This window comes from Amphiura filiformis, chromosome 17 (genome assembly GCF_039555335.1).
Source record: "Amphiura filiformis chromosome 17, Afil_fr2py, whole genome shotgun sequence".
NCBI classification, from domain to species: domain Eukaryota; kingdom Metazoa; phylum Echinodermata; class Ophiuroidea; order Amphilepidida; family Amphiuridae; genus Amphiura; species Amphiura filiformis.
The window spans coordinates 16,709,237-16,725,723 of record NC_092644.1 but is presented as its reverse complement, the minus strand read 5'-3'; the positions used below and the strand labels follow the sequence as shown (position 1 = coordinate 16,725,723).

At 37.0% G+C, this 16,487-nt stretch overlaps 1 protein-coding gene across 1 annotated transcript in view; it reads left to right on the top strand.

Moving 5' to 3' along the window:
• Nucleotides 1-16,487, top strand: part of LOC140137011 (sodium- and chloride-dependent glycine transporter 1-like) — a 44,315-nt gene that overhangs the window by 7,745 nt on the left and 20,083 nt on the right. The window contains exons 2-6 of the mRNA XM_072158672.1: nucleotides 8,589-8,742; nucleotides 10,295-10,426; nucleotides 12,029-12,275; nucleotides 12,314-12,409; nucleotides 13,648-13,780. Of these exons, the coding sequence (XP_072014773.1) occupies nucleotides 8,589-8,742; nucleotides 10,295-10,426; nucleotides 12,029-12,275; nucleotides 12,314-12,409; nucleotides 13,648-13,780 (762 nt within the window). The remainder of the gene's footprint in view (nucleotides 1-8,588; nucleotides 8,743-10,294; nucleotides 10,427-12,028; nucleotides 12,276-12,313; nucleotides 12,410-13,647; nucleotides 13,781-16,487) is intronic.

Below are 16,487 nucleotides of genomic sequence, written 5' to 3'. Positions count from 1 at the left end.
AATTGGGCTATTTTTGGACTTTTATTTCGTTCCAATAACCGGCCAGAATGGGAAACTTTAAAAATTCATAATTCGAAAAGTTTTTGACCGATTTTGACCATTTAACCATCAAAATACTTCTGTTGATGAGTTCTTTCCAGTAAACAATCTTTTGTAGCAATAGGGGCAACATGAAATTTGATGGTCATCCCTACCTTTAGTTTGATCACATCAATATTTAAGCCTTGGTATGCACCGGTACCCGTACTTCTTGTGTCCGCATATTTTTGCAAAACACATTCGCGAAATTAAAAAAAAATTGTTCTTCGTCTGTGAATCAAGTAAAATAAATGTGCACATTCACTATTCTCATAATATTGCCGAAATTCTCATATATTTTGGGAAAGTAAATTCATGATATTCAAACAGATGTGTTTTATTTCCCCATATAATACAAATTGAGGTCAAATTTTACACTATGAGTGTTTAATTGAGGATGTGGTCATTGTGGTCCATATGTAGGTCATTGTGGTCCATAGTGATATAGGTAAAAAAGAACACCTGTCAGTTAAATGGATTTACATATTAATTGAAAACCTACTCCCATCATTTTTCTTTCCTGATTTGTTTTTTTAATGTAATATCGTTAAAATTCAGTGAACCAACTGAGTACTTCCATCGCGCTGCCAGAATGGTCAACTGCAGACAGTGTTGCCAAAACTTTTCAGCGTCAAGGCGAGGCGCATTGACTCGCCAGGCCGCGGTAAAGGATTCTCAAGTAGCTCAATTTTTTAAGCTTCCAAAAAAGCGCCCAATCATAGTGCACCTACGTCCACAGCGAATTCACCGCACGTGACATTTCCAGCCATAAACCCGCTTATTGAAGATTAAACCGATATATGTGACCGTCCACGGCGAATGAGCCGTAAATTCCTCCCCCGGTCAATTTTGTTTTATTTCGTGTTTAAAAAATAAACATCATAAACTTAAAAATGGTATATCATTTGACTTCAAACGATATCCAGAAGCGGGGTTATGGTTTGTTAAACTTTGCTCCTTCAACAAAATTATAGCTTTTACGTTTTTACATGTGTCTCTTTTTCCACATTGTTGTTTGGCGGTCATTTCAAATCATCCCCAAGTCAACGAGGTTTAAGAAAGTCCTCTCATTGTTAATTGTTGGTTATGCATACCTGTACAAAATACAATGCCTGGTAACCCACCACTTGAACAGGATTTAGCAATATAAGCAAACAAAGACCAGAGCTATTCAAAGTTCTATAGCCATCTAAGGTAGAAGCTTATTATCCACTTCAACAATAGGATTATTGATTAGTTTTTGACTATCGAAATGAGACGGATGTCGGGTCAGCTTAAGTTACCGATGAATATGACCTTCGTACACATTTTACACCATAACTCAGAATACAATTTAGGGAATTTACGGCTCATTTGTGCTGCCGGGTCACATATGCAGTACTAAACCATTATAGTAATCTATTGTCCAATGCAAATTTATTACCACCTGATAATATTGATCCAATGAGCGACCGAATTGTCCGCTACGGACGACTAATCCAATCGATAATGACTCTATTGACATGTACGAGCGGAGCTCCACTGACCGAGTTTTGGGATATTTTCACTGGTTTGCAGCTGTTTGCTTTCATTTACTCATCAAAGCGGACCACCGTTATTATAAGGACTATGCCAATTATTTAAAGATTGACATGTAGAGAATAAGGTGGACCACCGTTATTATAAGGACTATGCCAATTATTTAAAGATTGACATGTAGAGAATAAGCCATAATTGATTGACAGAAAGTACTAAATTTGTACCTATGACGGTTTTATGACACCAATCTTTAAAATACGATCAAAAAATGGCTGCCCGGTGAAGTAAAATGTGCATTGGAATAACACGGCGAGTTTGGATAGATGGTAGGATTTCTTTTTAATAAAAATGTATGTTCCCCCATTATTAAAGCTTGTACCGGGTTGAAGATTCAGATATTTGGAAAAGAATAAGTAATTGAAACATAGAGAAAGTACTAAAATCATAGCTTTTATACTTTTTGATATATGATACTAACTAGTTCATCCCCCAATAGCTACAACACAGCGCTACTAGTAGGGTTCAATTGCCTAATGTGAGTGCCCCTGTGTTGTGTTGTGTGCATACATGTAGTTAACAATAACTGCATGATGTACCGGAAAAGCACTTGACTTTAAAACTTCCGGTACTTAATGGGAACTTACTGACCGATCAATAAATGGTCACAAAACCCATTGTAATTTCAATTCAGAGCTTCAAAGACTCAAAACCTTTATAAATCGGCTAAATTTAAAGTAAAATACATCAAATTACTGCCGCGGCCTGAGACTGGCAAAAGTAGCCCAATTTTAGACGAGTAGCGGCATGCTTTTTTGAGTAGCGGCAAGTGATCGCCAAGTTGTGCGCCTAAGGCGCGGCGTTGGCATCACTGACTGCAGATCCGTCGGATAACGCTTCTGGGTAAAATAAAAACTCCTTTAAAAAGGAATGGACGGCCAACGGTAAATTGCATGCAATGTGCTGATAAAGTGGAGGTTTGGACTATCACTGTCAGTCCGGGCTGTCAGTGCGGGCAACATATGGTCCGCGGGCTACATGCGTTTGTTTGCTAAATATGTTATTATTTTGAAAGTGCAGGGCAAATGCAGCACTGTACGATTATAGTTTTACATGAATTTTTATTTCAAAAATGTTATAATGAAAATGAAACTGACTATGGATAGGATCCATAACACGTATATCTAAATTCCACTGTACTATAATACACTACGCAAAAAAAGTTTCTTTATGGTTAGGAAATTAACCCACTATTCATGCTGCTAAATAATCGCATGCGGGGGATTGTCATGCGCATTTTGACACCTCAATCACTACCCTACGACACTCCTGAGAAAAGATATTAATGTTTAAGTACCACGAGGTCGAATAATAAAAATTGCAGTTGATAGATTTTAATAGTGGGTAAATTTCCATAAAAAAACTTTTTTTTGGTAGATTATGTTCATTGTTGACAGATAAAGGTCGTTTCTCACGAAGGTGGTTCCGAAGGGTCAATACTCCGAAGGCTCAGTTCTCCAAACATTGCCAAAGGCAAAGGGGCATTACTCCAAATTTACATATTTTGACACTTCGGAATAACGAACCTTCGGAGTAATGACCCTTCGGAATAACGAGCATTCGGAGTATTGACCACTCGGAATAACGAACATTCGTAGTAATGTACCTACGATATAACGAGCCTTATAGTAAATTATAGTAAACATGTTTACGATGGTAAATAGTTGAATCATTTTCTTACGATCCGTGACCATTCATAGCATACCTTTGTTTCTCTGTGGATTTGACTAGATGGACATATTCTTAGAAAAAATAGCTCCTATGTCCCTCCCAAAATGGCGGGAAAATCTATTTATAGCTCATTTTTCAAAATGGCCGCCGGTGACATTTTGAAAAACATGAATATCGATATACCATGTTCTGGATAGGCTATAATGACAAATAATATGCCGTTTTCCACTATCTTTGGCATGCCCAACATTTTAAGATAAAATTCAAAGTGTTGAGAGGTTATCTTGACCCCTAAATCCAAGATGGCCGCCAGTTCCATATTGAAAAACATGAAAATCGATATATCATGAAGTGGATAGGCTTTAATAACAAACAATGTGTCGTTTTCAACTATATTTGGCATGCAAAACCGTTTAAGATCACATTCAAAGAGTTTGGGGTCACATTGATCCCTAAATCCAAGATGGCCGCCAGCGCCATATTGACAAAAACATGAAAATCTATATACCATGAAGTGGATAGGCTATACTGACAAACAATGTGTCGTTTTCCACTATTTTTGGCATGCCAAATCTTTTTTGTCATATTCAAAGTCTTTGGGGTCATCTTGAACCCTAAATCCAAGATGGCCGCCAGCGCCATATTGAAAAACATGAAAATCGATATATCATGAAGTAAATAACCAACAATGTGTCGTTTTCAACTATTTTTGGCATGCAAAACCATTTAGGATCATATTCAAAGAGTTTGGGGTCACCTTGACCCCTAAATCCAAGATGGCCGCCAGCACCATATTGACAAAAACATGAAGTGGATAGGCTATACTGACAAATATTCCACTATTTTTGGCATGCCAAACCTTTTCATGTCGTATTTAAAGTGTTTGGGGGGCATCTTGACCCCTAAATCCAAGATGACTGTCTAAGCCATGTCGAAAAACATGAACATCGATATTTAAGATGTGACACACATGAGGCCAATGCTTATTTTTACTCAATTACTTATACTATATATTTTGAAAGTGTTACCTTTGTTCTTTCAGGAAAGTTGCACGTTAAGAGCATGTGATGGAGAACAGAACAGACACTGAAGAGCTACAGAGCAACCAAGATGTTCTGCATGATAAGGCATTGTGCGTCCACAAAAGTCTGGTAACCGGGACAAAAACACTTTTGTTACTTTTGACACAAGATGCATGGAGAAGATTCAAGGCACACACTATCTACATTGCAGATGACGATACAAGAGAGCGGTTAGATACGTTTATAATCATAACGTCAATCCCAGACAGGCAAACAGCATTTGGCTTGGAAATCAGATACCACCGTCATTGCTGGCGTCAATATGTCAGCAATCAAGCGAGAGATAATCTCAGTGAAAATGCAGAACATCTACAGCATGTTAAACTTCGGGAGGCTCAAGCTTTGTTCTTGCAACATATCCAACAGGTCATATTTAAAGATCGTGAAATACGCACCCTTGAAGGACTGCTCCAAGATTACATTCGCATTACTTCAAAGCACTTTTCCCAAGTAAGGTCCAGCTACCTCAAGGAACTTCTGATTAAAGAATTTGGAAAAGACATAGGATTTTACGTACGCATTCAGAAGAAAATTAGTGAGCTTGTGTATGATACAAGCATTTCCGATACATACATCGAGGCCGCGCTGTTATCACTGGAAGTAACGGATGACCAGTTGGTCAAGAATGTCGCAACACGACTCAGAACAGGTCATCAAAACAACCACTGTTCCTTGGCCCCCTGTATATACATGAGGTGGAGCAAGCTGAAAACTTGAGTGAGCTCCTACTAAAGTTCTTTACCTGGTTGAAAAAACCTAACACAGGTCTAACTGATGACAACCCAAAGGTCCGATCAATTGCGTCAATCTTAGGGAGAGATCGTTATTTACGACAGGGGGAATGGGCATTTAGAGGGGGGAACCCGACTTCTTTATTTGATCTTGAGGTGGAAACGCAAAATTGTTTGTTGAACCAGGAGGGGTGATTGTTAAGTTTAAAAGAATAATCTGACAATTTTGAATGGACGCGAGGGGGGAAAGCAAATTTTCAAATTCCGCCCTTGTTTTCACGAATTTCTCCATTTAAAACTTAACAATCCCCCTCCTGGTTCAACAAAAAATTTCGACCCCCCCTCAAGATAAAAAAATCGGGTTCCCCCTTCAAAATGCCAACCCCTGTCGTAAATAACGATTGCTCTCTAAGATTGACGAAATTGATCAGACCTTTGGGTTGTCATCAGCTGAACCTGTGTTAGGTTTTTTTCAACCAGTTAATGAGCTTTAGTAGGAGCTCACTAAAGTTTTCATCTTGCTCCAACTCATGTATGTACGGGGGCCAAGGAATAGTGGTTCTTTTGATGACCTGTTCTCTAAGTCGTGTTGCGACATTGTTGACCAACTGGTCATCCGTTACTCCTAGTGATAACAGCGCGGCCTCGATGTATGTACCGGCAGCTCTTGTATCATACACAAGCTCACTAACATTCTTCTGAATACGTTCGTGAAATCCTGTGACTTTTCCAAATTCTTTGATCAGAAGTTCCTTGAGGTAGCTGGACCTTACTTGGGAAAAGTGCCCGTAGTTTTAAGTAATGCGAATGTAATCTTGGAGCAGTCCTTCAAGGGTGCGTATTTCACGAAAATTTGTCTTTAAATATGATTTGTTCGATATGTTAAAAGAACATAGCTTGAGCCTCCCGAAGGTTAACATGCTGTAGATGCTCTGCATTTTCACTGAGATTATCTCTCGCTTGATTGCTGACATATTGACGCCAGCAATGACGGTGGTATCTGATTTCCAAGCCAAAGGCTGTTTGCCTCTCTGGGATTGACGTTATAAACGTATCTAACCGCTCTCTTGTATCCTTATCTGCAATGTAGATAGTGCCACGGTGTGCCTTGAATCTTCTCCATGCATCTTGTGTCAAAAGTAACAAAAGTGTTTTTGTCCCTGTTACCAGACTTTTGTGGACGCACAATGCCTAATCATGCAGAACACCTATACTTGAACGAAGTTTCTTGGGAGGAGGTCCTGAGAAAGATGATTACTGACCGGACATCCCAGCCTTTTTGTTGATTTCTCAGATTTGTGCTTGCGTTTTGTGGCTTGGCAGTGAGCGTGTGTGTTAGACATCGTGGTACAACAAGTAGCATGTATATGATAACCCTTAGGTCCTTTATCCCATTCCACTGTTGTATTGACATGTTGAAATTTATCAAGGCCCTTCCATTGTAAAAATTTGTCCTTAATGTTCTCCCATTTCTCTACTTTTTCTAAACTGTCTTTTACAGGGCAATGATCTTTCAGCATGCATTCTAGTTTATCAGTCTCTTGGTTGCTCTGTAGCTCTTCAGTGTCTGTTCTGTTCTCCATCACATGCTCTTAACGTGCAACTTCCCTGAAAGAACAAAGGTAACACTTTCAAAATCTATAGTATAAGTAATTGAGTAAAAATAAGCATTGGCCTCATGTGTGTCACATCTTAAATATCGATGTTCATGTTTTTCGACATGGCTTATACAGTCATCTTGGATTTAGGGATCAAGATGCCCCCCAAACACTTTGAATACGACATGACAAGGTTTGGCATGCCAAAATTAGTGGAATATTTGTCAGTATAGCCTATCCACTTCATGTTTTTGTCAATATGGTCCTGGCGGCCATCTTGGATTTAGGAGTCAAGGTGACCCCAAACTCTTTGAATATGATCTTAAACGGTTTTGCATGCCAAAAATAGTTGAAAACGACACATTGTTGGTTATTATAGTCTATCCACATCATGATATATCGATTTTCATGTTTTTCAATATGACGCTGGCGGCCATCTTGGATTTAGGGTTCAAGATGACCCCCAAACACTTCGAATATGACAAAAAAAGAGTTGGCATGCCAAAAATAGTGGAAAACGACACATTGTTTGTCAGTATAGCCTATCCACTTCATGGTATATAGATTTTCATGTTTTTGCCAATATGGCGCTGGCGGCCATCTTGGATTTACGAATCAATGTGACCCCAAACTCTTTGAATATGATCTTAAACGGTTTTGCATGCCAAATATAGTTGAAAACGACACATTGTTTGTTATTATAGCCTATCCACTTCATGATATATCGATTTTCATGTTTTTCAATATGGAACTGGCGGCCATCTTGGATTTAGGGGTCAAGATGGCCTCTCAACACTTTGAATTTTATCTTAAAAGGTTGGGCATGCCAAAGATAGTGGAAAACGGCATATTATTTGTCATTATAGCCTATCCAGAACATGGTATATAGATATTCATGTTTTTGACAATGTCACCGGCGGCCATTTTGAAAAATGAGCTATAAATATATTTTCCCGCCATTTTTGGGAGGGACATAGGAGCTAATTTTTCTTAGAATATGTCCATCTAGTCAAATCCACAGAGAAACAAAGGTATGCTATGAATGGTCACGGATCGTAAGAAAATGATTCAACTAAAAGTCCTCTTCCAATATTTATACAGTCATCCAATGTCTCAAAATTCATAACCATAGATTTTGGGCCAGAGATACTTACAAATATAGCAATTACGTTACAAACTGTACAAAATGAATGCAGACAAATAGGTAAATAAATTGAATAATATTTTATTTCAAATTCGCTTTCTTTATTCTTCCTTCCTTCTTTCTTTCTTTCTTTCTTTCTTTCTTTCTTTCTTTCTTTCTTTCTTTCTTTCTTTCTTTCTTTCTTTCTTTCTTTCTTTCTTTCTTTCTTTCTTTCTTTCTTTCTTTCTTTCTTTCTTTCTTTCTTTCTATCTATCTATTTACCTTTCTTTCTTTCTTTCTTTTTTTTTCTTCTTTCTTTCGTTTGCTTTCTTTCTTTTTTCTTTTTTTCTTTTTTTCTTTCTTCAAGGTCAAAACAGTTAAAGTAGATGTTATAAACTATTCTTTATTTGAATTGTTAGACGTTTTATATGTTTTTACCCATATGGAGCCCAAGATGCGACCTTTGACATTTCCTTAAAACTGTAGAACCAAACATCGTAGAGATAGGGCAAGATATAGTTTTTCTGAATCGATAGTATGATAAGAGAAATACTTTGGAGTGTTTGGGTTTTTACAAAAGTCTGAGTAATTTTGACCCCTGTATTTTGACCCCTCTTTTCTGAGTAAGGTTCAAGCTTTCCTATTCTTCAAGGTTACTTTACAGCAGATTCAAGACCTTAATCATACAAATCGCCTGGGATGTTTGTTACTGCTTGATTATTTTTTACAGGAAACAGTGGAACTCAAAGAGAAGCCAAGCGATGAGAACAAGGACTGTGGCAACTGGGCGAGCCCAATAGAGTCCGTCTTGGCAACCCTAGGTTACGTTGTTGGTCTTGGCAATGTTTGGCGATTTCCATATCTGGCCTACAGAAATGGAGGAGGTAGCTTGAGAACATTTTAGAAATGGCCCCTCAACATGTATACACTAAAGTTACGTATAGTTTCTTAGGGTTTTATAATGTTTAATATAAAACATCATGAAAGGTTGTGAAAGATTTGTTTTGGCCCCTGAACATGTATAAAACATTACCAAACTATACGTAACTTTCGTGTATACATGTTGAGGGGCCAAGTGGACTTATGGTCTTCTTGCGCTCAGGTCTTCAATTTATATCTATTCTTATATACGACAAGGCCAAAAATTTGTTTGGTTGCCCCCAAGGCCAGCACCTCATTTTCAGACCGCTCCTATAGGCCTATATTTTTATTTCCTTTGATTTACTAAGCTTAACTCTAAATCAGAAACGTTGCCCTATCACCCAAAACACGGAAAAATTATTTCCATTTAAAAATTAGACTTCGTTTTAGAGTAAATTATTTTTGCGCGAATGTTTTTAATTTTTAATTACTTTATTCAGCCTCAGTTAATCGAAAGTGCCATTGTTTATATTACTAATTAAGAAAGGAAAGGTTTCAAAAATATCTTGAAAATACCAAAAAAAAAAAATCTTTTGATTTGAATTTTGAATGACGGTAAGTTTTGTTCTTGCGTGTTAGAAATTTGATAAATAGGTCATCATTATCTTAATCATAAATTATTTCTTGTAAGCCTTAAAATCATCTTATGATCTTTAAAATAAAGCTACAGTTATTCGCCCGCCCGGTCCGACGCCCAAAAAAATGACAACCGAACAATATGTTGGTCTAATGATGACATTACCCTGCATTTTCGATGTATGACACACATCTTCATAAGGAGAAGTCCTATGATGTTGTTTTGGACTTGCAAACCCTCTGCTATTACAGAATATAAGACAGAATCTCGCCGCAATATTGACTGGGAATCCACAACGGTTTAAAACCAAAATGATAGAGAGTACCCCCGTTTAGTGACGTAGGCCATCCATATCAAGACAAAATCTCGACCAAGGACTGGAATGGCCAACCTTATACAACACCCTTATTCGACCAAAAGTCGTCAATGGTCAACAAAAGGGCAAGTGTAACACAACATCATAGGACTTCTTCTGATGAAGATATGTGTCACACATCGAAAATTCAAGGTTAGTTGAATTTGTTGTGCTGAATGTCAGTTTAACCCCCTGAGCACTACCTGCCGATCTATCATTGCCTATGATTGGTCAATTACATGATATCTTTACTTTAATTACCAATCAGAATGAAGCTTTGCAAATAATTCACCCCAATTTTTTTGCGTGGTAAAATAATTCTAACAATGTCGCTGATTGGTCCAATTGATAATGCAAACTTCTTTTTGGCAAATAGGCAGGTAGTTCTCATGGGGTTAAACTTCTAGAAACTCAAATGTGGTTAAATATAAGATTAACTTCTTTGGATCGTGGTTGAAAGTTGACAATTTTAAAGTTCAACAATATCAAAGTTATCGAAACCAAAATATGTCAGGCATGCATGCACCAATAAATCAAAGCGTAACATACATTTCTGTCAATCTGTTCATTCCTACATATATAGGTGCATTCTTGATCCCATATGGCATAATGCTGGCCCTAGCAGCTTTACCACTCTGCTTTCTAGAGCTTGCACATGGTCAATACTGTAGTGAAGGAACTGTCACATGTTGGAGAGTTATGCCACTTATACGAGGTATGATAGAACGACTTTTCATCTATTCATTTCAGAAAATCTTTGTCAGTAATGTAGGAGCTAAATCTCATACGGGCCGGCCTTAAGAATTTAGCTAGTTCAACACCCATGACAACCAGTATTTGTTACCATAAGGTGTTAGGATAGACCCTCTAGATCACTGCTAGGGGTAGTGGACTCAAATTAATACAAATCAGTGTTTTATGCTTAAATGTAATAGCCGGAGTATGCAAAATGGGCAAGTGGACTACGGAGAAAATATATAGATTGTGGTATCTACCACCTATTGTTATTGAGTTATCTTACAAAAACCTCATTTTTAGTCAAAATGACATGTTTTTGGTTGTACGTGAGTCAAAATGTCAACTCACTCCGATTTGGGTAAACTTTTTAGCGTAAATATGAAGGTGTGCTCCTGACTATACTTTTTCTGAACCCTCATGATGTGAGGAATACATATATATTTTAAAACAAGACTTGATCAATTTTGAAACATCACCTCGCATAAGCGGCCATTTTGGATTTATGCAAATTAGGGACTGTTCCACTACTTGAATTTTTAGGGACTTTTGATATGTTTTTGCGCGAGCTTTTGAAAGCTGGACGCATGTGAGATGGATCTGTTGCCAGTAGTGATGGGTGATTTCATAATTTGACTGGGTTTGTAGCCAAATGAAATTAATGCTTTGTCGATCCTTGTTATTAAAGATGCGATAACCTATCAATCTTTGCATGTTATGATATTGACCAATACAAATTAACGCTCAATTGTGATTAATTAATTGCCCAGCAAACACAAAAAACGTTTTAAAAACGTTTTAAATAAGTTATATTTTGGCTTTTGGTTTAGTTAAAAACGTTTTAATAACATTAATATGTCGGGTTATAAAAAAGGTCATGAAAACGTTTTAAAACGTTTTGTATGAAAACACTCTACAACAATATTTTTAAAATGTATTCAAAATTTTATTGTAAACTATTTTTGCAAACATTTTTTGCCAAATATTTTGTCAACACTTAAATAACATTATGTTAAAATATTTGCACCCAGCAACCACAGAAATGTTCTTAAAATGGTTTTTCAAAACGCTTTAATAACATTTAAATGTCGGGTTATATAAAGGTCATGAAAACGTTTTTAAAACGTTATTGCAAATGTTTTGGGCAAACATTTTGCGCAAAATATTTTTCAAACCCAAAAATAACATTCTCTTTAGAATGTTTTGTATCAAGTTTTCAAAAATGTTTTTGGAATGTTATTAAAACGTTTTATACCCTTTATATAACCCGACATTTAAACGTTTTCTGTAAAACATTTTGTGTTTGCTGGACTGTAGATTATCAAAAAATGTTTTTTAATGTTATAAAAACGTTTTATACCGTTAATATACCCTTTATATAACCCGACATTTAAACATTTTCTGACAACCTTTTATAACCTTTTGCGAATGATGTCGAAAACGTTTTGTGTTTGCTGGGTGGTAGATCATTAACAACAAGCATATAGTAGCAGTATCGACGGTCGATCCAAATATCGAACAATTTTAGTTTTGGCATATCTAAGCTAATGTACACGTTTTGTTTGTTTTGTTGTTGTTGCAGGTATGAGCTTTGGTCAAATACTCTCCGGAACATATGCCAGTATAAGTTATAATGTAGTTATTATGTACGCCTTCTATTACTTCTTCGCCTCGTTTACCAGTGTGTTACCGTGGGTTGGATGCAATCATAGCTTTAACACAGCCATGTGCTCCGAGCTTCCTAAAGACTGTTTAGCAGCTGGGGGGATCATTACAACGAATAACTCCTGTGTACCATTGCAAAATTTTACCGATGACCAACTTGACATGTATAATCATGGTATAATGTAACTTACGATGCGAACAGCATTAATGATACGGAGACTGTTGATGGATACAACCCATCACGTTATAAAGACCCATTGGCTGCAGATAGAATGTCACCCAGTGAGGAATACTGGAGGTAAATAAGTATTATCCTATCAAAATCAAAATGACAGTCCTCTTTTTACAAATCTATATTTATATCGGTAGTGCTCGGAATGTGTAAAGCAGGAAACGGTCCATGAAGAGAACGATTAGCACGGCCAATAATAGCTTAAAGAGAAGAAGCAAATTAAGCAGAAGAAGCTTACCGAGGAAGAAAAAAGAAGGAGGTGAAGGAGAAGGAGGAACAAAGTAGACAATAAAGAGATACTGATGACGATAAAGATGATGAAGATACAGATGAAGGTGATGAAAATAAAGACAAAGACAAAGATGATGAAGATGAAGTTAGAATAAGGTAAAGACAAAGAAGAGGAAATTGATATGCTGAAGAAAAAGAAGAAGAGGAAGAAGAAGAAGGAGGAGGACGAGGAGAAGAAGAAGAAGAAGAAGAAGAAGAAGAAGAAGAAGAAGAAGAAGGAGAAGGTGACGATGAAGAAGATAATGATGACAATAATGTAAAAGAAGATGAAGTTAGAAAGAAGGCCATGATGACGAAGACGAGGAGATTACTTTTGAGCAAAACTGCATCACAAGGAAGAGCCTTTACAGCACCAGGGTTAAAGCCCCTGCTATTAACCAGCCACTTCTACCAATGGATCTACAATATGTAGAACAGAATGACGCAGCAACCCTAAATCCAATTGGAAGATTTGATGGTCTTCCCAAAGTTAAGACCAAAGCGGGACTAGCACCAAGTCGACCCCCAATTAGCCGGGCTGGTGTTGATAAACCATTGGGAACGGCGGCACTACTATCTGCCAAAGAAACTATAGGTATTGGAACATGGAATGTTCGAACTTTGTACCAGACTGGCAACTTTGAAATTAAAATAAATATCGCTAAAACAGAAGTCCAGGCCATATGCAAAGAAGACACCCATCTGAATATCACAATTGACAATACCCAGCTTCTGCAGGTAGAGGAGTTCACATAAACTCCATAGTAAATGCCAGCCGTACAGCAGATGACAGAACAGTTTGGCGGGACATTGTGATGCGGATGCCACCACTCAACCCCCAGTTGGAGTGAACGGCATAGGTCAAGGTCAAGGTCAAAAACAATAATAATAGCAGCATAATGCATTTTGTGAGTTGCGGAATGCTTTCATTATGCTTACATTGATCAAAGAACATCATTATTCTATGTAAACAGACCTATTTTGGTAGCTTCAACAACATATAATAATTAGTTGTTGTTTGTTTTCCATTTCAGATTTGAAGTGTTGCAGGAATCTGATTCCATAAACGAGACAGGTGGATTGATATGGCAGCTTGCATTATGTCTAATATTGGCATGGATAGTAGTGTATATTTGTATGATTAGAGGAATTCATTCCATAGGAAAGGTTACGTAATGATTTTCTATATCATTCACAATGTTATGATTGTCCAATGCCATGTGATACCAGGGGCTATTTTAGGGGGAAAAGAAACTGCACGTTGGATTCTTGGTTACCTTTGCCGCAATGCCCAAGCAGGTTGTGCGTGTGCAAGGGGGGGTGTATTCCACCTCCAGTTTCTGAATTTGGTGATACATTTTTGATCTCAACCAGTATAGATCCCTTTTTGACATGGGGGAGGGGCGGTGGCTGTCGCCTGGATGTCTTTTTACAATTTATCAACCAAGTGCATGGTGGGGAGGCGCGTGCCGTATTTATCAATCTGTCGCATACCCTTTTGTTACGTATGTTTATAATTATTCCGTTTCCTTCGATATCAAAAAATTGATCCCCGTTGTGTTTGTATCTGGTTCACGATACACGATACGAGTATAACATTGTTGTGTAATCAGCAGAGAGAAGTTCTTTCATGCATTTATTATCGTTCATTAGAGTCAAGCGGTAGCATGACCAGCAAGTTTTAAAAAAAAAACGTCTGATAAAGAAGAATAAACAGATGCACCGCGGACTATACTAGTATTTACACGAAACAAAACGCTATTGTTCTGTGATATTTTTCGCTGGATACAAAATATATCTAAAACCATGCTAAATCTTATTTACTGTCCAAAGTGTAATATTTTAATAACTCATTAATTCAAAAAGTTACACCAATCTTACAGTCAATCCGATTGTTTGATAATCAACAAACATTCTTGTATTATTTCACGCGGTATTTCATAGCCAAAATTAGAGTAAAATCATAGCTAATCATACTGATATCCAGAACCTTTCGTCACTACAGCCATACATTCACTTTCAAAATATACCCTAGCATTTTCCTGGATACCATACATACAAATTCTGGATCCCATTCGCCAAAAAATCAAGTTTTTCACAATTCTTTTATTCTTTCCGGACCACAGCATACATTCATATTAATAAATACTCCACTTTCACACGTCGTTATATCGGGACGTCTTCGTGAAGAAGTGGTTAAGGCCATAGACTTCTATTCCACTTATGAAGTTTTGCCCAATTTCGAAACTTCCCACCACCTTTTTTTTAATGTTTTATTAACCAATTTATTGTCATAAATCAAGAATAACACCATTTCGGACATCCATTGCTATTGTGATATTATTTTTTTTTTCATCAAACAAACATGTTTGATTTTTATTCACATTTAGGCTAGGCCTAGGGCCTACATTCACCATCCAGATGCTTTCACCATGCCTGACTATCATGATATCTTCGTCATTTAAAACACATTTATCAGTGGCTCTGTTCACAGCTCAGACTGAGATTATATTTGGAATAAATATTATAAATTGTCACAAGTTAAAATCACAAACAGCGAAAGATCGCCAACAACTGCCGCTGAATATTGTTATCCAACTAGATTTCCCCACAGGGCTATAAAGAACCACAAACCACGAAATTTGGATATCCAACAAATTAAGACCACAAACCGCGAAAGATCAACAACAACTGCCGCTCAATATTGATATCCAACTACATTGCCCTCAGGGCTATAAAGAACCACAAACCGCGGAATTTCGATATGCAACTATTGCCCCAAAGGGCTTCAAAGAACCACAAGCCACGAAATATGGATATCCAACAAGCCAGATTATAAAGAACCACAAACCGCGAAATATGGATATTTTATTTGTTTTATGGAGCACATCCTAACCTGATGACTTTCCAAGCTTGGAGCTGCTTGGCTACATTCATAAAAAAGAAAAGAAATCTACCAAAAAAACGTTGACAACGTAAAGAAATCGACAAGATTAAAAAAAACCCACCTCGGCTCACTTTTTGAAACTTGGTCCCATTTTAAACACCAACAGTAAATCAGTGTTTTTATTTTATTTCAACAGAACACAGCGTTTCCAACAAGATTACAAGCCTACGTGTTATTTGTTTAATTCAATCATTAATCATTATTATTATAAAACAAAACACAATAGGATATTGGCTTACCATGCAAGAACAAGATAATAACCTTTCAGGTCGTTCCAGAAAGCTTACAAATTAATATCGCATCTGCACATTAAAGATACCTAAAACTTCTGGAAATGTTTTAAATTTATATAAATATGATAAAGTTTAAATCAGTAACTTTTACAAATGGGACCAAGTTTCAAAAAGTGAGCTGAGGTGGTTTTTTTTTAAACTTGCTGATTTCTTTACGTTGTCAACGTTTTTTTGGTAGATAATATAATACAATATTTATTTTATTTATTTATTTATTACACTTTATCACTGGCACAGAATTACAAGAAATATATAATATTGCACATAAGTTACATCAAAAATTACACAATATTATGAAAGGAACATTTGTTTTAAAAGTCCAGTGAATGGCTGGAGCGAACAGGTGCCAGGCACCTCTAAGACCGCCCCACCAAAACCAAAAAAGAAGGGAAGGGAAAAATAAAATAGAGGGGGAAAAAGCAGGTAAGTTACATTTGCCTGCAATTTGGACAATTACAAAAAGAGGTCCAAGTGCAAACAGAAGTTGCATCAAAGGTGCGAGCAAATTTGGACTGGTAAAACTCCAAAACTTGGTGCTTAAATGAAGCAACAGAATTTGTAGATCTGATAATACTAGGGAGCTGGTTCCAAATGGGCACCATACGCTGAAAAAAGCCCATCTTGTGGCACTCAG